This window comes from Numenius arquata, chromosome 1, assembly GCF_964106895.1.
Source record: "Numenius arquata chromosome 1, bNumArq3.hap1.1, whole genome shotgun sequence".
Lineage (NCBI taxonomy): Eukaryota > Metazoa > Chordata > Aves > Charadriiformes > Scolopacidae > Numenius > Numenius arquata.
This window is the reverse complement of record NC_133576.1, coordinates 1,638,585-1,663,913: the sequence shown is the minus strand read 5'-3', so window position 1 is coordinate 1,663,913 and position 25,329 is coordinate 1,638,585. Positions and strand designations below refer to the sequence as shown.

General features: G+C 46.2%; 1 protein-coding gene across 1 annotated transcript; it reads right to left on the bottom strand.

The window, feature by feature from the left end:
* Positions 1 to 15,397: 15,397 nt before the first annotated feature.
* Positions 15,398 to 25,017, bottom strand: GABARAPL1 (GABA type A receptor associated protein like 1). Its single transcript, XM_074152542.1, has 4 exons — positions 24,777 to 25,017; positions 20,730 to 20,808; positions 19,633 to 19,751; positions 15,398 to 18,196 (listed from the first exon to the last, which is right to left on the bottom strand). Exons 1-4 carry the CDS (start codon positions 24,864 to 24,866, stop codon positions 18,131 to 18,133), a joined length of 354 nt encoding a protein of 117 aa, XP_074008643.1. The 5' UTR covers positions 24,867 to 25,017; the 3' UTR covers positions 15,398 to 18,130.
* Positions 25,018 to 25,329: the final 312 nt, after the last annotated feature.

Genomic DNA, 25,329 nt, shown 5'->3' with positions numbered 1-25,329 from the left:
GAACTCACTATTCGTGGTCTAGTCACCAAAACAGAGCCTTGAGATGCAGTTTGTTTTCCCACAGGACTTCAGGAAGCTGCTAACATTTTTTTTTCCCTGTAAAGAAATCAGTGTCTCTGCAAATTAGGAAAGTTTCAGGCATGGCAACACATTCTTATTCAGAGTACAGTCCGTGAGGTGTGAGCAGAGAGAAATGGTGAAATCTCTGCCGAGAGTGCCATAGGCCAAATATGGGGATCCTGGCATCACAGATGATGATAGGTGGGACAGTTACTAAGCAGCTATCCCACCACTGAAAGCAGCAACCTCAGGAGGTGAGAACGGCATGTGCAACATTACCCATCCTGGTGTTCACTGAGTTTGTGTGGAAGGTGAGGACACACGGGCTATTGGAAGGTGCAACGCATCATGTAGGCCTGGGACCTTAGGCATTGCTAGAGGGTTAAGTGAACACATGAGAGGAACCATAACTAGATTTCTGTATGTCAAGGGTATTTATTTGAAAAAGAAATTATTGTTTCAGGATTCCCGGAGCTCTTCTTAGATAGATTTTGTATTACCTTTGAGTGACAGGGAGTCTAGAAATCTCTCCAATGTCTTTCTCTGTCCCAGACCTACATACACTGATGCTGTAGGATGTGCCATCTCCACTGGTGGTGTCCTGAGGGGCCATAGATTACAGCAGAGAAAGATAAGACATTATAGCCAGATGGCAGAGATGGGAGAACAAGAAAGTCTGCTCATTCACCCCATCCGTGCTGCAGCATGCTCAGTCAAGGGGACACCACTGAGGAGAGGAAGGTGGCACTTTCCCTGCAGCTCGCTGGACGTGCTTGGCTTCCAGAAGGTGGGATGGGGCAGGCAGGGGTCACACAGCAAGGGGGAGCCCTGAAACCATAGCAGAGAAAGGCGATCTGCTCTGGGTGCAGACCTCTAGCACAGCTTCATGCCTTCTGGGGGCTGAGAGTGCTTATTGCTTATTTAACGCACGGAATCACTGAAAAAAACTACAGAACTGGACCTGGGATGGACCAACCTGACAGGGTAGAGCATTCAGAGGAGATTTTAGCACCCTCAGCAAATAAAATCTGAGTTTCTTTTGTTTTTGAGGTTATATTATCCTTGTTTGTTATTTTGAGCTTTTACAAAGCTTGCTTTGGGAAGTGGACGCCTTTGGGCATATTCTCTTCCAGAAGGAAGGAGCAGTGTTCTGTCTCAAGGCTTAGGCAGACAAAGGTTTTTATAACAGCATTTTGAGTAGTTAGGACAGGGTTACTGATATGGCCCTTGTCCTTATCTCTGTCCCTTGTCTCCCCTCTGCTGCCCCAAGCTCCCAGTATAGCTGCCATGAGTTCTTCCTTGTGCTAAGCCTTGTGCTCTTTGTCTACTAGCCCCCATTTCCAGGCTGTGAAGGAATCCTGGGATGCATTCTTGTTGGACAGTGCAAACTGCAGCAGCAACTGCAGCTCATGGGCTTTCTCTTAGGAGAATATTAAATGTATCTGCCTTACTTTTTGTCCACCGTATGCAGACTTCTGTGATGGAGCAGAGCCTGGTATGGCTCACCCATCTGCCCCTTCCACGCTGAATCCCTTTAAACTCCAAGACAACTCAGAGAGAAGCAAACAAGGGAGCATTTCTTTATGTGCCTTTTATAGTAAGATTAGAAAAGTTAAAAATAAAAGATGTCTTCCGATTTCAGATTTCAAATAAAACAGGATGGCGTAAGACACCAGGCTGCTTTCAGAACAGAAGAGCTTTATTCCTTTGGCTATATATAAGGACTAGCTCATGAACGAAGAGCTTTTCTAAGGCAACACCCTCATTAACGAGGTGGAGAAAATCATGCTACTACTAATAATACTGAGGAATATGGCATACTGGAGAAAAAAAATCCTATAGTAGTTGTAGCCCCTCTGCTTTGCAAAATACTGATCTTGATTGCCTTGGAAGGATTTAAAAATTTTGAGCAGCCATCACAGCAATCTTCTGGGATCTTTTTGTGCCTTATCCTAAAGAATAAATAGTAGTTTCAGTCCCGCATGTCATGCTGCAAGTCGCTCTCAACCAGAGATCTCTTCCATGACTGTGATTTTTGTATGGATGCAAGAGGAGTTTATTTTAAAAGTGTAATCAGTTCAGAAGCAATTAATAAACACTTTGCAAATGTTATTCCTTTGTGTTCATTAGTTTGCTTTGTTAGCTAATCACTTTGATTTATAAAAACTAACACAGCGTGTGAGAAAAACAGCAGAGGTGCTTCAAATACCTTTTGATAAATACTGTTGTTTTCTTTATTTCTTCCTAGCAGAATGTAAAGCAAACCAGGCAGGATTCCTGGTACGTGAATTCTTCTCATCTGGGTGTTGTTTCAGCCTCTGAGGAGCACTCTCCTGTTTAATATGTATGATAGCGCCTCATGAATATACCAGTCTTTTCTCAGCACACAAAATTCGTGCCCTGCTCTCCCTGTAGAATCTGAGGAATGAAAGGAATGGGTTTTGGGTTACTTCTGCAGATTGTTTCACTTGCGAATTTTCCATCATTAGCTATTAGATCCATAAACTACACTGACAGCGCTGGAAGGGTGGGAAATTATTTGGGCTCTGGAATGAAAACCAGTGTTTACACATCCTAAGACAAAAATAAATATTTCAGCACAGCCTTCTCTCAAAGGCACTGTGCATTGCTGAAATGTTCCACTGGTTGTCAGAGGGATGGAAACAGGGAAAAAGCCTGGCCACGCTGAGAAATAGTATATGACCCTCAGTCCCCTGTGCTTCAAGGGAGCATAGAGATCAGAACGCATTTTAAGAAAGTAGTGGTGCGGGAAAGATGGTGCTATATTGAGAAAAGGAGCTCCTAATCCAGGGGAGGATAGGCCAAAAAAGAGGATTTACTTAAGTTTAGTTCATCTCTGTTCTAAAGCAGTTACCTGGGTGTTATTGATACAAGAGTTGTGCTGCCGTGGACATCTAGGAGATGGGAAATTGGTCTATCACCTACTTGCTTGTTATTTCTAGTTTTGTAAGACTGACATGTAAACCCTGATATTTTTTGACAACACCCATTCAAGCATTATGGCATCTGACAGTCTCTCCTAATGGCTGACTGGGTGGAAACCTTGTTAGCTTTCTGTTCTGTGCTGCCGGCGTTGTGTTAAATGCCTAAAAGGGGCTGAATTTTTCTTGCGGTATTTGATACAATCTGAAGCAGCCCTGCTGTGCACGTAGTGTCAGGAAAAAAAACCCTGGGAGGGGGGGAAGTTTAGATAATCCAGTTCTTTTTAAAGACTTTAAATCTGTAGCCTATTTTGTTTAATAATATTAATCACAAAGGCAAAACAGATTTTTTCACTGTGATCTGACTTCTTTGGACCACCTGTGGTAGTTAATGCCGTCCACTGTCCACTGAAGAGGCAGTCACATGGAAATGTAGGGGAGGATGGTCTCAGGAGCTGTTACCAGCCACATGTTAATAATCTGCTATATTTTTCAGTGGTTTTCCATGGACGAGGTTTTGAGGGCTGCGAACACCCTGGCATGGTGACATATGTCAGACCCAGCCAGGTGCCTCATATCCGCTGGCCGATAAGACCTCTCAGGAAGTATCAGTTCAATCAGAACGTGTTTTTTCCCTCTAGTTCCCAGCTTCCTCTCTCTATCTTGCATCATTTCCCAGCTGGGTCCACCAAGACCATGAAAGCAAAGAAGTAGCAACCTTGCTTTATATTCCTTCGAGACGGCTGTCAGCGCAATCTAAAATCCAGCATTAATCACCTCTCAACAGGGTGTTCTAGCCTGGCATATATGATGATGACGGAAATGGGAACTGAAGGAGTGGGGCACCATCAATAGGCTGAAGCATTTGGAATCGAGACCTGCAGACAACCACCACAATGCTTTCTTGGGTTCATTTGTCTCCCACCAAGGAAAGAAGGAATGCTTTCACCGAACTTTGAAGAGGAACAGATTTTCTGCTTGGAAACAAAGAACTTCAGTTTTGCCAGCCTTTTGGATATCGGAAGGGTGAAATATCTATTTATTCCACTGCTCATGGTTCTGGTTTGGGGTGGAACTTTCAACTTGATTTTTCAGCTGAGAACTTCAGGGAGTAGGTGTTATTTTATCAGGCTATTTTGGAAAGATGAAGAAAATATCATGTGCGTAAAATAGCCCTGGCTTATCAACCTCCTACAGGAGCAGATGTGAATGAGCGCCATTCTGCCAGACCCGGCAGTTCTCAGCACTTTGAACCTATAAAATATGCTTGGCAACAGTAATTAACTAAAACTAAGTAATTTATTCAAATTGAAGTTCCAATTAAACATTATATTTCTGCAGACTTGTATTTTGGTATTTTTAATTAATTTCTTTTCATTTTTCTTCATCTGGTTCAGCAGAAGGCTAAAATAATTCCCTTTTAATTTTCTTTTATTACTTCTTGACCGGAGCCTTGTCAGTTGTCTTCAAATAACGTATATAGGTGAACCGGATCTGCTAATTAATTCTGCTGTTCTGATTTTGTTTGCAAATTATAATAAAACGAGATCATTACTAAATCTATTAATATCTCCTTGGACAAAAAGTAAATTGCAAAATATTGCACAGGTTTGGGAGAAGAGATTCCCAAGTATTTTGATGCAAGTGTATTTTATGTTAAAAGTGTTACAGACTCCAGGAAAAAAAAAAAAAAAAAAAAAAAGAGTTACTTAGAACAACCTTTAACAAAAAGGAAACCTGATTTTTGTCAAATTACTTGTTCTTATGCTGGAGAAGGAGAGAGATTTTATGCTGGTGCTTACAGACAAGGCAAGATGTTACAGTCAGTTGCCTCTACGCAACTCTACCAATCTCAGTGCCATGGATGTAGCCTAGAGCAGAATCTTGTCTCTGCTTCTGGATGCAGAGTCTACTCTCACAGAAACCAAACCACAGCTCTTCAGTAGTGCCAGTGAAAGCAGGATCAAGCATCTAATACTTTTCTTCCAGTGTAAATCCTTTATGTCTCCTTTGACGCTCATTCCTATCCTTTAGAGATTCATTGCCACTTCTTGGTCCAGAGGAGTTTGGTTACTGTTACTATCACCTAGCTGGGAGGATAAGTCTATTCTCCTTCACACTGTGCTCCCAGAAGGGTCAAGTTTTGGTTACAGCCTCTAAACTTCATAGCAGTGAATCCTACTTAATTATGTGGCCTTGGGTCCTGCACTAACATTACTGAATCTGTCCTATTTGATGCCTTTCTAATCTTTGTTCTACACTTCGGAGGTTTGCAACTCCTACGCCCCATCAGGCAGACAAATAAATATCTTACATAAACAGTGGATATTTGAGTTCTTTGACTGAAACATGATTTTTTAATAGAAAATGCTTATGGTAACAATTGTCTGAAAGTGGAAAACTGGAATAGCTGGGAGGTTTCTGTCTCACCTACACTGGGTTAGACTAGTTCACCCTGCCTCTTTTTCTGTACTATTTTTCAGAGGCAGTACAAAACTCCCCAGAAAATGCACTCTCCCCAGTTTGTAGCCAGCATATATAATTTTACTCTGCTATTTCATTATATAATTTAGCCTTCCATTTTTCTCCTTTTAAAACTCCCACACGACACACGGCTTATATCTTTCACATCGCCAATCCGAAAGCCTGCTATTTGGAGACAGAAAAAAATTTTCAAACTAAGCTTATGAATAATAGTAAATTATCTCCAGGATTTCTGAAAGTTGGAGGAGTTCATGAAAGCGTTGACCCAGTTCTAGCAGACAGAATCCGCCCACCTCCTGCTTCAGAGACCTGGTGTTATTCTGCTTTTTCTACCCGGTACCTAGCTGATCTATGATTGTTTTCGGCAGCTCAAAGAACGGCTGTCTTGCCATAAGTAGAATGGCCATTTTAGTATCAATCCCTGTGGATTGCTTTGAGATCCTTTGGAAATGGAGGCTAGACTTGTCATGTGGTGAAACTTGCCCAAAACTATCACTCAGAAAAAAATGAGACCTGAACTGCTTTGCCAGTTGTAACGCTTCAGATGATTCTGGTATGTACTGGGAAAAACAAGGAAAGCACAAATAGGTGTTCGGGGGAAAGGTCGCTCAAAACTCTGAATTACATCTGCCCTGTTCCAAAGGATTCAGGTGTGCAACAGAAAGAAACAAGAAGCACAGAGGAACTCTTAACAACTTTACATCATTGTAACATATTAGTGACCCCAGAAAAGACCGTTAGTTCGCTTAACATGGAGAAAACTAAAGCAGCCTGGGCTGACCTGAAAATGAGGTAATTGGTGACTTCCCGGCCATCTCAGTCAGGCAGCAATAAATAGTGAAAACAGTTGTTGCAGAGGGAAGGAACCACATCCCCAGATGTACAGTATCATCCAGAAGGCTGAGCTTGAGCTGGAACTGCTATGTGTACAAGCTGGGCCACCAAGCAGATCTTGGACACTTTTACCAGCTGGAGTAAGCGTACTTGTCATGGCCAATCAAATCCCCCGATTTGGGAAACTTTATTTATTTTAATTTGTTGCCAGCCAGCACAAACTTTTGATTGCTAATTTGGATATTGAGAAAAAAGGAAAAAGCAAACAATTAAACAAACATTTAGGAAAACACCTTTCCTGCTGCTTCCCCAGCTCATCTTTAGTCAAATGCTGCTCCCACCCCGTCCAGGTCCCAGCTTCCCTTGTTTTTGCCTCTCCTTACACTCAGTCTCAGTTCTTTCAGGGGTGTGATGGGCAGTGCAGGAAGCTGAGGTTGGACCATAATGGTTTCTATCTGACAGGTTATGCATTTTACTCATTTTCCTTTGCTCTGGCGTGGGTCACACACAGATTTCAGTCCTGGGGGTGTCCCTGCTGTGGTATGGGTTCTCCACAAGTCACAGTCCCTCAGGCATGTCCCTGCTTTAGCATAGAGCTTCTCCTTCCAAGGGTGCATCTCCAGCCATGTACCCAGCAATGCCTTCTTCCATGTGTCTCCTCACGTATCTTCTCCCCTTTGTGGGTGCTGCTCTTTCTTAACTCTGAGCAGGCATGCCACCTGCTTTGCCATGGATCTTCTGACTGTTTCTGACAGACTGAGGTTTCTGGAGCACCAAATGGCTGTTCACATCCATTTCAGAGTTAGCTGGAAGTAGCTGTGACTGGCATGGGCCAGCTCACTTATTCCTCCCACACACAGCAGCCCTGCAGCCCCCTGCTACAGAAACCCTGCCAGTTGTGCTGAGTACAGTGTTGTTGCCCTGAGTCCATGGTGCCACACACACTCACACTGGAGTTTTCAGCTGGAGGTGTGTGTGTTCTGCAGAGAGCGTGTGGGTGTATGTTTCATAGCTACAAATTGCCAGCCACCCGCTAATCTCCCTTAGTAAATAGATCTTAAGTAACTGAGTGGTGGTCTTTTGCTGTGGCTACCTCACCCTAAATTGCCCAGCATAGCTTACTTTCCATTTAAAATTGTTTCTTTATTGTCTTGTTTAATAATATGTAGCTAGACCAGGCAGCATGTTCAGACCCTTTCTGAATCCAGGCTCTGACCAGGAACCTTTTGCAGGGAGGTATCTCCAAGGAGATTTTTGTAGTCTGGACAACCCAAAACCAACTGCAGGAAGAGGAGAAAATGTCCATGCTGTTGGAGCGACAAACTTCCAGTGCCCGAGTCATAGAATACATAGAATCATAGAATGGTTAGAGTTGGAAGGGACCTTAAAGATCATCGAGTTCCAACCCCCCCTGCCATGGGCAGGGACACCTCCACTAGAGCAGGTTGCTCAAAGCCCCATCCAGCCTGGCCTTGGACACCTCCAGGGATGGAGCATCCACAGCTTCCCTGGGCAACCTGTTCCAGTGCCTCACCACCCTCACAGGAAAGAATTTCCTCCTAATATCTAATCTAAATCTCCCCTCTTTCAGTTTAAAACCATTACCCCTTGTCCTGTCACTACACTTCCTGACAAAGAGTCCCTCTCCGGCTCTCCTGGAGGCTCCCTTCAGATATTGGAAGGCTGCTATGAGGTCTCCCCGGAGCCTTCTCTTCTCCAGGCTGAACAACCCCAGCTCTCTCAGCCTGTCTTCATAGGGGAGGTGCTCCAGCCCTCGGATCATCTTTGTGGCCCTCCACTGGACCCATTCCAACAGGTCCATGTCCTTCCTGTGTTGAGGACTCCAGAGCTGGACACAGTGCTCCAGGTGGGGTCTCACCAGAGCAGAGTAGAGGGGTAGAATCACCTCCCTTGCCCTGCTGGCCACACTTCTCTTGATGCAGCCCAGGATGGGGTTGGCTTTCTGGGCTGCCAGTGCGCACTGCCGGCTCATGTTGAGGTTCTCATCCACCAACACCCCCAAGTCCTTCTCCTCAGGGCTGCTCTCCAGCCATTCTCCGCCCAACCTGTATTTGTGCCTGGGATTGCCACCTCCCAGGTGCAGGACCCTGCACTTGGCCTGGTTGAACTTCATGAGGTTCACACGGGCCCACCTCTCAAGCCTGTCCAGGTCCCTCTGGATGGCATCCCTTCCCTCCAGTGTGTCGACCGCACCACCGAGCTTGGTGTCGTCGGCAAACTTGCTGAGGGTGCACTCTATCCCACTGTCCATGTCTCCGACAAAGATGTTGAACAGCACTGGTCCCAGTACCGACCCCTGAGGAACTCCACTCGTCACTGGCCGCCAAGTGGACATTGAACTATTGACCACAACCCTTTGAGTGCGGCCATTCAGCCAGTTCCTTATCCACCGAGTGGTCCATCCATTGAATCCATGACTTTCCAATTTTGAGACCAGGATGTCATGCGGGACAGTGTCAAACGCTTTGCATAAGTCCAGTGGAAGTGTCAGTGCGCCACAGCAAACTGCGTCTCATGCTACCTGGGGTGTACTACTTCGAGGTGTTTTCTGCTTTCTGCAAAACCATGAGAATATTACAGTAAAAGAATATGTTAAAATAGGCTATAAGAATATGCTAAAATATCAATCTGCTTTAGCAGCTTTGTGATTTTTCCGGAGTGCAGAAGTTTGTCCAAATATGCACTTGATTCTGCCTTCTGGAATAGTCAAAGTTTTAATAAAAGGTGTTTTCCCCTATGGCTGAGTTGGGGAAATGCAGTTTTCTTACAGGACATCCTTGAGGCAAAATAAGCTGAAACCTTTCATAAGAAGCAAAGTATCTCAGTCATTGCAGTGATGTAAACTTAATGTCGCTTCTCCGTTTTATTAGGCAGCTGTAGGGTCTTTAGTCTCTACCACTGGGTAAGCACTTTCTCAACTTCTGAGGCTAAGACAGTAGATGACATTTTTCTCTTAACAGTGAAACACTCATCTCCATGACATCTGCAGCAAATTTATAGATTGCAAAATGCTTTCTTTTTTTTTGCACCCAGGAAATGCTGTCCCAAAGGGATAACATTTCCAAAAGTATCTTATGTCTGATTTTTATTCAGGCAACCACAGATGCATATAGCTATATAGTCTCAAAACCATCATGATTTCTTTCTGCTTTGTCGTGCGACTATGTCTTTAAAAATAATACAAAACAAAATATTATTGACAGTCTGTGGCTACAGTGTTGCAATTGTTTCTGCATTTTCAAGAGGAGCGGGACTTCAGCCCTGGAGATCTAGAGATAAATGTCTAAATTCTTTCAAAATTACACTTAGGCTTCTAAATCATTTAAATCCTTTCGCAAATTTTATGAAACATGTTCATAGTAAAATAGAAGAGTAGATACTAAATGCTTGTAAATTGCCAGAAAATCCAACAAAATGCAAATCACAAGAAGAATGCACATTTTTTTCCAGGCTTGCACTGTGATATGTTTTTTTTGTTCCAGAGAAAGAAGGCACTGATAAATGTATCAATGAGCTTTGAAGAGAGCTGCTGCTCAAAGACAATTCGGCAGTGTTTTCTTGGCCGTATGTCAAAAATAGGAGCTACCTTCTTGTTGCTGGTTCTGGCAAAGAAATCAGAGCTTTTCCAGTCCACGAATGGCAGAACATCAAAATGTTACAATGCTATGTTCCCAAAGAGGATGAGCCGTTTCTTTCATTAATGAAAGATAATGCGAATATACAGAATCCACATTTCAAATTTTACTGTGTAATGAGTATAATCCTGTTATTAGAAGTCCTAGAGATCAGAGGGACAAGGTTTTTTTTTTTCTGACTCTGCTTCTAATTTGTTGTATGGCCTTGAGGCAAGCCACTCCACATCTCTGCACCTCAACTTCCCCAACAGCGGGATGGAGACAATAAGAGCTACCCCACTAGGCTACTGTGAGGCCAAATAGATCAGTATTTTTGAGAGGATTGAAACTGTAATATAGAACTTGTTATGTAAGCGTGAAGTAATAAAATGCAAGCTAATGAAATACGATCAGACCTGTCACTGCTCGTTTTCTGTCGTACGCCCCTTGGGACAAACGAACTGTGAGTGAGACCTGAAATACTCTGACGTTACATCTGAACAACCACAGTAAAATGGAAAAATACTTATTTCAGATTCTAATCTGTATTAGCATCCTCTCCATCATTTTTACATTCATTCTTACGTAGTGCACTGCAGCTTGACTCCTGCCTTTCTTGGGTCTCACTCTAAAAGGCTTGTTTTGCCCGTTGTCTTCCAGCTGTTCTCTCCTAAATATTTGCCTCTATTGCCCTTCGTATCTGCATGGTGACACCACTCCTTTAATTATACGCTTACTTTGCTCTTGGGCTCAGAATACCTCTTAAGAAGGATGATAACTGTTCACTCCCTCGCCCTGCCCCAAATTTCCTGTGTGATGTCAGGCAAAGGCATTTAGGATGTCCCGTACCACTGTCCACCCAGGGTCAAAGGGGCTAACTGTTAGCACTGAGGTAGCACAATGGTCACAGGGAGCTTGGATGGCTACTGTAATGACTATGCACAAAAGGACTAGATAGAGAGATGGGTGGATAAATAACCATGGCTTCACCAGAAACAGTTTTGCAGCTGCAGTTCTAATGGTAGTGACACCAGTCTGAATGCACAGGTACCTGTTGCAGCCGCCATCCACCTAGTGTAGGAGGAGCTTTTTCTGCAATACCTTTGGCATTAGTTTAAGTTGTATGTATCTTTTCACTCCTGCCTTGGAGCCACTGTGTTATTCCAGTGCTGGGCTTCTCCAAGCAGTTGCCATCCTCTTGCAGACCCCCTGTCCTTCTAGACAGCTCCATCAGTCCTTTGGGAACAGCATCCATAGTGCTGAACGCTGGCAGAAGATGTATCTGGGAGAGCAAAACCCTATTTCCAGCAGGAAGGAAACAGGCTGCAGATCTGGTGAAAGTTGTGAGAGTGGCCATGGACAGGTTGCACGTGCACTGAACGGGGGTGCTTTTCGCTGAATACACAGCAAAAAGTTACAGCCTCTGCAAACACTAGGGATTTACAGTCACTCACCTAAAGGCATACTGCTACATGGAAGACTATTCTAAAGGGGTCAAGTAGCAAGCTAGCAAAGACGAGGAGGAATGCTGACTGAAAAGCTTATATGAAGTGGCTCAAGGGTGGTATGGTACACTGAAGGCCGGGAGAATGTCCCACTAAAGGACTGCTACCTCCTGAAAGCTCCCTAGGTTCCGAGTTATGTGGGGATACTGCAGGAGACTGCTCAGATGACAGAGGATTGTGGCAAAACAACACAGGGTCCTGACAAAGATTCCTCTAAGCTGGGGGGGAGGGTAGAAGGGGAAGTAGAGAAGAGATGGATCAGATCAGTTTTTTCCTCAGCTAATAATCTAGTACATTCAACCTTAATGCAGCTCTAGCAATGCCCTCACTTGAAAATGAGGATCGTTTTGTTCTTCTGCTGCTTCCACGTATCACTATTTACAGCATTTATTAACGATCTTTTAATTGCCAAAGAACAATGCAACATCCACATGATATTGGCCAGAGAAACAAGGGAGAATCAGACCCTTACCATACAGAAAGGTTCTGCAAGATACAGCTATTTCAGGAAAATATTAACTAATTCCTGTAACGTATGTATATCCAGGTATGAGCTGTGCTTTGGGAGTCATACGAGCTTCCAGGAACAGAAGTACCATGGGACTTGAAGCATCCTCCTGAGGATTGGCAGTGCAAGCTGGGCCAGCTGCTGTTCCTCCTGGTCAGCCGTGCTCTGCCTGGGCTAGTCCTGCGAGTGCCCTGCCAGCCATGAGCTCTCTAGTCACGCTCTGTGGCTCATCCTGGGGGAGCATTTATCTGAGACTGAGTGACAGGAATGAGCTGGAGTTTCTCCCTGCGGTAGCCTTATTTCTGTTTTAATTAGTGTTTCTTTCATCTCGGACGTGATTGTTTTATGGAAGTGAAAACATCAGCTTTTAGCATAACTTGGGACCTGTTATGTTAGCCCAGATATCCTTCACAGTGATGTTGGGAGGCCCTAATACCCCAGGCCATCTTTTTTCTCTGCTCCAAGAGGATACTTTCTTCCAAAGCAAACATCAGGATGACTGAAGAGAGGATCCCAGGTGCAGTGATAGTGACCAAGGCAGAGTATTAATTACTTAACCTCTCTTAACCAGCTGAGCTCCTAATTTGCCCCAGGCCTTGCTCCAATCCCGTTCCCATAACCCTCAGAATAAAGGTGACAGCCTTCGGGCAGAGGCTAACGTGTCACACGGGGACCAGGCAAATCACATTCGGCAAATCACATTCAGCAAATGCACCCGCCTGCTGTTCCCCTCAGCGATGGCACTGACACAAACACGCAACGCAGCATGGCGGGCACAAGCATCACCGGTGCGCCGTTTTCCTAGGAAAAGGGTGGAAGGTGGAGCAGGAGAGGCCTGCTCCAGGCATATGCCGGAGTGGTTTTCTACTCGAGCCAGCAGGCAATACCACAACCTAGCCAGCAAAACAAGTTCGAAGCTGAAATTCAAATTATTTCAGATGACAGTGTAAGCTTTCAGCTGGCCTCTGCCCGTCTGCCTGGAGTCACAGCACCCTTCTGCCATACAGGGGGAGCTTGTGTTAGTCACGATGGTAGACAGGAGCACAGAATCTGCTGCTATGGGCAGGCTCCGAGTTTACATGGTGCAGGATGAATTACTGTCTCCCCCCCAGCACCAGCAACAAAAGCTCACGCTGTGGCTGCACCCTGCATGCAGCAGGGAGGAGAAGACCCTACTAGGCCTAGCAAGTTTGATTCCTGCGAGTTTCAGTGTCGTAATTCTTGACTTCAGTGCTCCAAGCAACTCCCTCCCTCAGTGCACAGCGGGGTGAGAGCTGATGGTCGCCTCTCCGCAGCACTGGCATGGCCCATTTCTGCCGCTCCGGCCAGCGGCACCTGCACAAACTGCAGGTGAGGAGGAGTAGGGAGGAGGTGGAAGAAGCGGCATGTCTCTTACTGCTTCCCCAGATGACAGCAGGCATCCCTTTCCTCCTCATGCGCTGCTGGTGCCTGACGGGGAGTTATGGCGCTGAGCAAATGGCGCACGCTGATCTCGCCAGCTCCCTGCAGGACTCCTTCCCTCTCAGCGCACAAATACCCGCCAGGAAACGCAGCCTAGATCTGCCACTACTGCAGGCTTACTTTTGAAGGAGTCCCAGATTTCCTTATATCTGCTTTTCCTATCTTTAGAGGGCCCTGAGGCACAGAGGGGCCCCCCCCAGGGCCACCCCCACATCTTCTGCCCACGGCAGGGGGTCCCACCTCAGCCTGAGACAGTGAGGGCTAGTGGCAGCCTGAGAGATACGGCCGGGAAGCCACCATGGGTCCCACCTCACTGCACCCAACAGGGGGAGTGGGGTAGGCCCAGGGAGTGGTACTCAATGGCTTGAAGTCCAGATGGAGAGCAGTGACAAGCGGTGTCCCTCAAGGGTCCGTGCTGGGACCAGTACTGTTTAACATTTTTATCAAAGACATAGACAGAGGGATTGAGAGCACCATCAGCAAGTTTGCAGATGACACCAAGCTGTGTGGTGTTGTCGATACACCAGAGGGACGGGATGTCATTCAGAGGGACCTGGACAGGCTGGAGAGGTGGGCCCAGGTGAACCTCATGAGGTTCAACAAAAGCAAGTGCAGGATTCTGCACCTGGGAAGAAACAATCCTCAGTATAAATACAGACTGGGGGATGAGGTATTAGAAAGCAGCCCTGAGGAAAGGGACTTGGGGGTGCTGATGGATGAGAAGCTGGACGTGAGCAGGCAATGTGCTCTCGCAGCCCAGAAGGCCAATCCCATCCTGGGCTGCATCAAAAGAAGTGTTGCCAGCAGATCCAGAGAGGGGATTCTGCCACTTTACTCTGCTCTGGTGAGACCTCACCTGGAGTACTGTGTGCAGGTCTGGAGCCCTCAGTATAGAAAGGACATGGACCTGATGGAGCGGGTCCAGAGGAGGGCCACTAAATTGATCAGGGGGCTGGAGCACCTCTCCTATGAGGACAGACTGAGGGAGCTGGGGTTGTTTAGCTTGGAGAAAAGGAGGCTCCGGGGAGACCTCATAGCGGCCTTCCAGTACCTGAGGGGGGCCTACAGGAAGGCTGGGGAGGGTCTGTTTACAAAGGCCTGCAGTGACAGGACGAGGGGCAATGGTTTTAAGTTGGAGAAGGGGAGATTTAGATTGGATATTAGGAAAAAGTTCTTTACTCTGAGGGTGGTGGAACACTGGAACAGGTTGCCCAGGGAGGTGGTTGAGGCCCCTTCCCTTGAGATATTCAAGGTGAAGCTCGACGAGGCCCTGGGCAACCTGGTCTAGTTGGGGGTGTCCCTGCTGACTGCGGGGAGGTCAGACTAGATGACCTTTGGAGGTCCCTTCCGGCCTGGACCAATCTATGAATAATGGCCAGGCCCAGGCACGAGCCCTGACCATAAAGCTCACCATGGTGATGAGGCAGGTCAAGATGGGAATCCCATCTGCAGGCCAGGCCCAGTGACGGCAGGGTTGTGTGGATGGGCCTGGCTCCGTGGGGCTCATGGCTGGGGCAGGTGGAGATCAGCCCTGGTGCAGCATCATTGTGGCAGGGGCTGACAGCCCAGGGGGGACTGATGTGGGGTCCTGGGCCACAGGCAGGGTGGCAGGGACAGTCAGGGCTGGTGGTGGCCTCAGGGCTCCGTCAGCTGGCTAGGGCTGTTCAGGGCCTTAAAATGGCAGAGAATATCTCAGTGCACCCAATACGCTTCTTAAGACATTCTCATGTCCCCCAAGTCTAACTAAAGTTCACATTGGTGGTATGGCAAGGCACAGTCAGGTGTGTGAGTGTGACAACATAACCAAAAAAAGAAGAAAACGGACTTGTCCTGGTAGACAGGACAGAGGAAATGTGGGGTTCTGGGAAAAAGTAGCAGAGAGGAGCTCTGGCAAAGCTGTCCCTTTATTTACAAACCCACACTGGGAAGAAATGCTAGTCACCCATTTTGGACCAAGCCTGTGATTTTCAAATGCATCTTTATTGATCGGTTGATTTAGCTCAAGTATGAACTTTATTTTACAAGAACCTGCAGCTAACCAACACAAAGAAGAATTACCATCGTTACCTCGTACAATACCGGACTAGCGCAAAAACAGAAGTAAATGCCACAAATCCAGTTAAAAGAACCATAAAATAACTAAATTAAACTGTAAACTCTACATGTAACAAACGGCTGAGATTAGTCCCACACATGTCACTTATAAACCCAGCAGCGGGAGGGGAGGGGAGGTCTGAACGCAAAACCAAGCACCCCAGATGCCACCACCTTCTCCCCTGAGTGTGCCCAAGCGTGGGCTCACTGGAGACACACAACCAGGTGCTTGGCAGCACGCGCATGAGCAAGTGGGGCAGCAGCAGAGAGATGCACACCATCTTCCCCCATCTCGTCTTTTACCCTAGAAAGCCTCCTGGGTCTGTTCTCTACTTCAGAACATCCAGAGCTTCCTAAAACAAGAGACTGATGCGGATTTGCACCCAAAGGATGTGAGAAGAGCCTGGTAGTTGGAGGAGTGGGCCAAAAAGAGAGGGCTGAGCACTGCAGGCAGAAAATGCAGTTATCTAAGTTGGCCGTAGGTACAAATGATCCAAACGCATTTATTCCAGATGAGCACATGATGGAACAGCAAACCTGAAGTTCAGGATGAAAAACGGGAATACTAACCCACTCATTTCATCCTTTGTTCCCCTGCTTTCTGTCTGCCCGTTATGACTCCTCTGTCTACATCTCTTGCATAGCTTCACTTCTCTCCCATTCATCTGCTACTTCCCATACCACACGGGCAGTGACCTCCTGCCCCACTACACTGCCTCCTTGATCTTCACACAGTTCTGCCAGTGACTCCACTTAACACTCCCAGCCTGCACTTCTGCCTCATGTACCTCTGCGGAACAACAGTGAGAGAAGGCTGAAAGCTGATTTCCTGTCTCCCACAATCAGAGGAGCACTCATCTTGATTGCTCATTCCTGAGGAACGCTGAGAACTGGGATCTAACTTCATGTAAATAGCGCAAACACCTTCAACTTATTTTGGAATCTGCCCGTCTTCTTCATCCTTTTTGTCTCTTTCTCCCTCTTGGCCCCTCCCTTAAATGTAGGAATGTTTATAGTAATTCAGGTCCAGCTCTCTGATTTTAAGATAAAACCCCAGAATTTTCCTGTAAGTCAGCTCACTCCCCAAACCCCGTCCCTTCATCAGAGTTATGGCAGCTATGGGAAAATCTGCTGTTTGTGCCACTGGGAAGAAACTGCTTTGGCATGACAGCATAAGGCTTGCACGGGACAGCATCTATCTGGCACCTTTCTAAGAACAACACTGGCTTAAAATAAAATAATTTAAAAAAAAAATCTACAGAGAATCTATTCCCCTTCCCCTTGAAGTCTAAAAGCACCTCTCTTGCGGCAAAGAGTGGCACTGTTGTCCAATCACAAAAAGCCAGCAAAACACACAAGAGCAACCCATTTCTTCCGCTTGTGCATGTGGTGCAAGAGCTGTACAGGGATGAGACATGGAAGGGAAGGCTAAACCCACAGGTCTTCTGCCATCTTCGAATCTGCAGAAGACTGGTACAAGGACAACACCGATAGATAATTTTCTGTGTTCACCAATAACAAGACCATTGTTAGCCAGTACTGGAGTTAGCCAGTAATTAGTTGCTTTAATGCACAGCATTGTTGCTTTAGTAATTAGTTGCTTTAATGCACAGCAAGGGAGACAAGTTAGGTAGAAAGAAAAGCTCTCTCACTTGTAGGCTAGCTAGGAACTGGAATAGACTATTTTAGCAGTCTCCAGGATCAACCTCAGTTAAGTTCACTACGGACAATTTACACGAGCAGCCATGGTGGACATGTTTGGTATACTCAGTCCTGTCTCTGAGCTGGAGTGGGCTAATCATTCTCTTGAGGTCCTTTCTAGCCCTATGCTTATGAGTTTATCAGTTGGCTTCACTGAAAAGAACAAAAGGGTCGTCTCAAATTTTTCTGTCCAGCACTTGCAACTAAAGCATCCAAGGAAAAAAAAAAAATTCCTTCCTTCTCTTCCCCCAACCTTCACGTCTCACAGCTGAGGAGTTCCCAGCCCTCAGAGTTAGCCCTTCTAATACCGATGGAAGTGACGGGAAACGCAATACTCTTGGAACACTTCACAAGTAGCAGCCGGAGTGAGGGCTGTCAGTGCAGGACAGCCTCGTGTGGGCAGGGTGATGTATTTCACAGCTCACTGAATGCTCACAGGAGTGCAGCCCGTGCCACGGGCAAGGCGTGACAAGGTCAGTGTACAATACATGGCATGCCTTCTTCATCCAATGGAAGGGTTACACAAAAATGGCCGTCCTGCCCAGTCGCTCTCCCGGAGCTCAACCACACTGGCTTGTCCAGCAGCCTCCAGTACTGGCTAACTACTTCCAGCTGTGGCAAGAGAAGAACTACAAACAGTGAAGTCCCCCCATCCCTCAGCACAGAACTCCTCATTAGCCTCCAGTTCACCTTTTCATACACCGTCCCCTTACCCTCCCTCCCCTTAATTTAAAAAATAACGGTTATAATTAATGCATGGAAGGTGATGGCATTGTGCATGTGGTTCACTTCCAGTTCTCTTCCCCTCTTCTCAGGCATCCTCCTTCCTCCTCTCCAACATCCCCCCCACCCCCCCAAAATCCATTCCATCAGTCCATCTCGCCTGCATGCCTGGGGGGTTGGTGCTCACTTGCCATAGACGCTTTCATCGCTGTAGGCCACATAGAGAAAATAGTCCTCCTCGTGGTTATCCTGCAAGGGGAGAAAGGCAGAAAGTAACAAACCAAAGCCCCATAACTCACTCCATGTGAAAAAGCCCAACCAAGAGACCACTGTAACGACCAGAGGGTAACAACCCCTTTGCACTGAAGGCTCCACTTCCTCATACCAAAGAGAGCATATGGCAACTCCTTCTCTCTGGCCACAGCTCCACCTCCAAATTCAGGCTTGTCACATTTTGGGACACAGTGAACTTACTTAAAGAGCCACAGCCAGAGTGTGCTGCAGACGTGCAACAGAAACAGCTCTGACTCTTGCAGGCTGTGCAGCAGAATCTCAGTGGTGGTATGGCCTTAACATGGAGAGGAGACTTGGAAGGCTTTAACAAGTCAAAAATCACCTCTAGGTACTTCAGTATTTGATAAAAGTGGTTATATTTGTCATTTTTCAGAACACTTTGACAAGTAGTTGTATTTCTAGTCCCGTTTTACGCATGGGCAGTAAAGCGGAGACGTTAAGTGATTACACTGACACAAAAAGTCTGCAGGAAGAGAGTCCTGATCTCAGCTTTGGACAGTTAGACATAGCTTCCTCCTACATGTCCAGATTTGGAAAACTCCCTGTGTGAGTTAATCTCTTATTATTTTCATCAGTCCACCTACATATTGTCCAGTTATTGTCAAAAAGTCAAATAAGGCTCACAGCACCATACTGGAGCTCTCCTATTAAAACACACTTACACAGCAGAAGGAGAAATCAAGGAGAAATCAATCCAGGCTGCACTGCAAACCAGCCGTGATATAATGGCTACATAATTGAGGAGCATTCCTCTGATGGGCGCAGAATATGCCTTTAAGGTCGATCAATTAACACTGCTCAGCAGAAATGTGGGCTGGCAATGTTCACAGTGTCCTACAAGGTCCTCACATATACAGCACAAGCTATGAAAAAGTAATTCTGAACAAAGAATACATCTTCCTTGACAATGTATTTATAGACAGTTGGTCGCCCAGTGATACTGTGTTCTTTTACGGGCTAGAAGGAAATCTCTTTTGTATAAACAGGAAAGCTAGTGTGTATGTTCCACCTCCCTACCCCACCCCAGACACAATCTTTCCTCTGAAATATAAACGAGAAAGTGGTTTATTTCAATACTTTGCTAAAGTAGCAGGATCAACATATCACTGCTGGGGCAACAATTCACCATGGGGTATGACAACCCTTTCAACTAGCCCACAATCAATTAAAATGATGAGGCTCCCTGGGTTCCTCTTTATAACTGCAGGATGGAGCTTCTCTAAATAGACGATAAGATACAGCCCAGGTCAAGGGGGTCTGTGTTCAGGCATCTGTGACGAAGCTGCACCCACTGCCACCTGAGTAGCGCTCAGCTCTCAGCTCTCCTTCAGTGAGGACATGCATTCTTCTGGACACTCCAACAAAAGGAGAAAGAGATGGGCCATCCTTACCTCATACAGCTGCCCCATGGTAGCACTGGTGGGAGGGATGGTATTATTGACAAAGAAGAACAGGGCATCCTCTGGCCTCAGGTGGATCCGCTTTCGGATTAAGAAGTAGAATTGGCCAACTGAAGAGGAACAGAGGAGAATGCCTTAGATGTAGAAAGAACTGATTTTGTTTTTTGTTTTTTTTTTTTTTTTAACCCTAACCATGGTTGTTTTCTTTTGGTGGTGGACGTCACATGCTGTACGTAAAAAGTAGGGAAAAATGAACAACGTGGGAAAGAAAGCAGTAACATCAAGACTGTTACCATATAACCAGCCAATCCACTTGGAGATGGCAGTTTCTCAGGCTGTGTATCCTCTAAATCCACACTCTACCTACTATGGTATGAAATGCTCTACTGCTGGGATTGGTGAGAAGACCTCTATCTTAACCTTTAAGTCCTATAGATTAAAGCCACCTTAGAGAGTTTAGCCTCAGTGTAAATGGTCATACCATTCCTGAAAACAAACTCCTGAAAATAAAGTCCTTACTATTTGCTTGAGCTACATTGCACAAGCAAGTATCCCACAATCCATTATACACAGCAAGAGAAAGAAATGCCATTTCTTTAACTCATTCATGCTCTCAAATGAAAACAAATGTAATCACACACAAAATGGCCATGACCATTCAGAAAAGGAACTTTGCAGCCATGACTCCAACCACAGGGGTGGAAAACAATGGGACTATTTCAAGAACTTGTCTCTTCCTGCAACAAGGATAAAGCCTCTGGCAGCTCTGCAGCTAGGTCATCATTGACTGATGATGATGCTACTGCCTATGATACACAATTCAGTCATTTTCATCATGGTTAGCAGTCAGCAGTGACACACGCACGTTGGCTAACTCAGTGAGATGTCTCAGAAGATCTCAGAGAATTCTGTATTTTGTAATCCAGGCTGTAAGGTACATAAACATAACAAGGACAGTCACGTAAACTGGGGTAATGATAATGATAATGAGCCTGCCTCAATATTTTGTTGGTGCTGATCATAGAGTAAAAAGCACTTCTGAGATCTTCTCATTGAAAATCGGGAAGAAAGGAATTAGACTTTGTTACCTGTGAGGTCAGAAGGCACGAGATACTTCCTTTTGTCTAGGTCGGGTACTCTGGCTTTTGGTGCTTTTTCCACAATTACCTGGAGAGAGAGAGTGAGAGAAAGCAAGAAACAACCCATGAGTATCATAAAATGAAATGGACCAAAAAGCATCAGGGTATCTCCTTTTGAGAGAGATGGTGCTACAAGCCTTTAGAAATCTATTTAATCTATATAGCAAACCCACAACATTAAAGAACAGATAGGTGAGAAGATGACTTGCAATCAGTGGCAATAGCTGTGCTGGAGCCCAAGACCACAGCAGTAAGCACAGTGAGTGGAAAAATGGAGACTGCAACAGACATAAAAATAAACCCTAATAGCCGAGTAAAAAAAAATAAAATCAGGTCACCTTGATAGTCCCAATGCAGGTTAATTTTATACGAAGGAGCTGCCAGGAGGCTAATGCATGAACACAAGTATCACAGGTTGAACTGTTTCCAGGTTACAGTTCCAAACTGCCTGGGACAAAATCAGCCCTAGTCCCAGTAGTCCCACATCCTAATTTCTACATTCACTGACACCAAGTGCTCCAGAATGAAGCAAAGAATTAAAAAGAAACTGCAGCTCGTTGGGGTAAGTATTTTTAATCCCCTGTTCTTCGGCTGTTATCATCTACTCTGAAATTCATAACCCTTAACGTTATTTTCCCTACTCCATAAAGTTATTGACATTTCCTTATTCATATAAGTATCTAATAATTAAAAACCAGGCTACCATCTGGGCAAATGGACCCACACAGACCTTTGACACAACATACTAATCCTCCTTATATTCTAATGTCATTACGACATAGAAAAACATGAAGCTCAGCAGCTCAAAGTTCAAACAGACAAAAACATCTTCTGCTACAGGAAAATTTTGGTTACTAGAGCTAGGCAAAATGTTTACCTCAGAAGCAGAAAGCACTTCAAAGTGACCTGAGCTCCTCCCACGAAAAGCCGTGGAAACCTTTCCAAAGGTTGGAGGTATGTTTCCATGGAACTATTGAGTTTGGGCAGAAAAAAAATGCAGGCAGTTTTGGAGGGTTTTTTTTGGGGGACACACGTGTTTTTTAACTGGTTAAGAGATATATTACGTGATTCAATTCACGTGGCCTGTTGTTCTGCAGACGCCATTTTGATCACCTAAACAAGAAGCTGGATTTTCTGAACCTTCTCAACTTTTTAATTCCATCACACCCTCTAATTGTAAATACTCCATCTGAAACATTGTGGGACTAATTTCTGAGGGCTCCATGCTCTTTGGCTCATAGCTCTTTGGCAACCCAAACCAGCAGCTCTCTCTGTTGTGCAACAGAAAAGGCTGAACTGCTGTGGACTAAGCCTTCTTCGGAAGCAAAATGATATTGTCACATCAGTGAGACAATATGCCAGAGAAAAAAGATTACAATGATAAGCCTGGTGTATTTAGCCTGGACAAAGTGCTATGCTAACTCAGCTCCTTCTAGAACAAGTGAGTATCTGCAAAGCATGTCACGCCACAGAGATGCTAGCGTGGACAACTCTGCACTGTGCTCCATCTGGATGCTGGCAACACAGCCAAAACCGCTGAAAATTCTAAGTTTGTCTTCGAAATAGAAACCTGGTCACCTCTGCTACTTCGAGAACTTCAAGCACCTCAGTTAGTACAAGGCACTCAAGCTCTTTAAGACAGTCAGCGGTAGGACGTGCATTTCTATACGAGATGCGGTTGGTACGTGCTGTGAAGGAAGGTCAGTTCCACAATCTCACCGAACAGGCGCAGGCTGAACGGCAACAGCACTTTGCACGTTTTCTTACCCACACATCCAACAAGGCAACATCTAACACAATAAACTGCAGCGGAGAGAAATCTTTAGTTCTCGCCTCCAATTAAGAAAACCTACTGACAAGCAGAACTGCTACCTAGCAGTGCTGATGCAGCCACCCTGACTCAAAAGGGTGGCTTGTAGCTCGGTCATTAGATAATAAAGAAAAAGAATTCAGGCCTATGATGAAGAGGTGAGAGTGTTTGAGCTTCTAAACCCCTAGGAAGGATTAAAATCAGATCACCACTGAGCTTAAGAGAGATCTGACTGCAAAGAGGCCAGGAAGGAATGGAGGTGCTCTGCTAATCTGACTACCCACTGTAGTCTGTTCGCCTGATAACACAGGTATCTCTTCTGAGGCACCAAACCCTTTACACACACAAACCAACCGACCTACAAAGAAAACCCAAAGGGCAGACGCAGCATATCTGTATGCCTGTTGTTGCTGGGTGGTGACTGTAGTAACGTGGGACCGTGCCAACAGTATAATCTCAGTGAAACGCTGAGATGTATCAGGGCACTGCAGCGCAGGCAGCCAAACGGACGTCATCTTCAAGGATCCTGCCGTCAGGAAGGGCAGAGACACAAGTGATGTAAAGAACAGTTGTCTGCTGCACTCATTTGCTCCGTATGCATCTCCGACAACAGGCTACCCCCAACAATTCACATCTGGGCCTTGCCATGTGTCGTTGTCACTTATCCTTAATTACAGCACACCTTGTTATTTTGGTCCCGGCTTTCTCCATAAAGATCTGATGATGTCCATCTACTTGACCTCTTTTACTTCTTGCCCCAGGTCTGGTCCCGGTCTCCCAAGAACGGCTCTTCCAGACGCATCTATCACGACTCGCCGTACAATCTGCCGTGCTAACCCTCACTTCACAGCTTGTCTCGCCCCCGACCTACAGAGCCCTCCGGGGTCCTCATCTTAAAACACAGACCCGCATACACCTCACCGCTGACTCGCTGCGTGCTACGCCAGGGGCTCCCAAAACCAGCCGGGACAAACGTACCCACGTACTCAATTCCGAGAACTTTTCGTAAATCCAATCGAGGGCCACTCCCAAGAGGAAGAACGGTGTTAGCCTGCAGGGAAAACTGTTCCCCCCCTCGCCCTTAGGTTCGTGGAGGAGTCTTAAGTTATCTTGCACGCAGTACCTCTGGGCAGCGAATCTAGGACAGATCTCTCCAGTGGGGACGGAAAGAAAGAACATTTGCAAAACGGTTTATTAAAAGGAACCAAAAAAAAAAAAAAAAATTATCACAATGAATTCGATTTGTCATTTCTTTTTCCCATTTATTATTAGGAATTCTAAAGCCAGAAGCTTTCTATAGGCACTCCAAAGGGACCTAAGGAGGAGGAAGCAAAGTTGAGCTAGATGACCTTGTTTTCCAAGCGATGGTTTGTTTTTTTGTGTTTTTTTTTCCACGGGATGATTAAACAGGAGGGCAGAAACACTGAGGAGTATCATTTTTGTCTCGGGCAAAGCAAAAAGCACATAGCAAGACTGTACCGAAAAGGCAGGCCAAAAAAAAAAAAAAAAACCAACAACAAAAAAAACCCAAACCCCAAAGTAAAATAAAAATAAAAGGTGACATGGGTAGCGATGCTGTTTTCTCCGAAGAGTACCCGGTTAACTCACTCATTGTTCTCCTCCATTTCTGCAGAGCCGATGGTAAGCTCCTTCCCCACCCCCCACCCCCACGCACGCAGGCTGCCAGGAAAAAAAAAAAAAAGGAAAAAATAAAAAAGAAAAGGAAAAAAAAAAAAAAAGAAAAGGAAACAAAAAAAAGAAAAGGAAAAAAAAAGAAAAGGAAAAAAAAAAAAGAAAAGGAAAAAAAAAAAAAGAAAAGGAAAAAAAAAAAAAAAGATTAGCAGCGTTCCCGCTGCCGAGTTACTGCGGATCCCAGGAAAAAAAAAATAAAAAAAAAAAAAAGCATTGCACCCCGCACCCACCCCCCGAACACAGCCCTACAGCCCTGCGGACATGAAATACACAGCCACCGAGAGAGAAAAGCAGCCCGGAATGGGAATCAGACCACCCAGATCTTTACAAATTCGCCTTTCTTTTGCCTTAAAAAAAAAAAAAAAAAAAAAGACGGAAAGAAGCAGACGGCAGCCGACACGGCAAACAAAGGCGGCCGAGCGCGGAGGGCTACCAGGCCAGCCGGGCCAGTAGCCACCGCCGTTGCCCTCACCCCCCTCTACCCCCCCACTCACAGGGACTCTGTCGGGGTATTTCTTCCGGATTTTCTCCCCTTCTTTTTTCCTGTACTCGAACGGGTGGTCTTCCTTGTACTGGAACTTCATGCTGCCGGGGCTGTCACCGTCCTTCCCCTACCCGCCGGCTGCTCTGCCACGCTCCCCCCCCCGCACGCCCCCGCAAAGGAGCGCAGCAGCGCAGCGCAGCGCAGCGCAACCCCGAGACGCGCGGCGGGAGCGCACCCCCCTCGCCGACGGCAAATCGGGCTCTGTGACGTCACGGGGAGGCACCCATCCCACCCCCATCCCCACCCCCCCCCCCCACCGCCCCCCCCCCCCCGCCGTCAGGGTGCCGTCGAGGCGGAGCCGCGGTCCACGCCGCCCGTGGGGGGTGGAAGGCGCAGACCCTTCACCTGTCGGGGAGGGGGCAAGGAGGGGTGAAGCCCCCCACTCACGGGGGGTGGCGACAAGCGAGGGGGGCTACGCTTGTCGCCCCCCCCCCCCCCCCCGTCCGCCGCACAGGGTGGCGTGTTTTTGCTTGTACGTTGATCCATTGCGCGGCAATGAAGAA

Coding starts and splice junctions, on each gene's coding strand:
- GABARAPL1 (XM_074152542.1), bottom strand. CDS start 24,866: ATGAAGTTCCAGTACAAGGAAGACCACCCGTTCGAGTACAGGAAAAAA. Junction 20,809..24,776: donor AATACCCCGACAGAGTCCCT/GTGAGTGGGGGG, acceptor CTCTCTCTCCAG/GTAATTGTGGAAAAAGCACC. Junction 19,752..20,729: donor CGTGCCTTCTGACCTCACAG/GTAACAAAGTCT, acceptor GTTCCTCTTCAG/TTGGCCAATTCTACTTCTTA.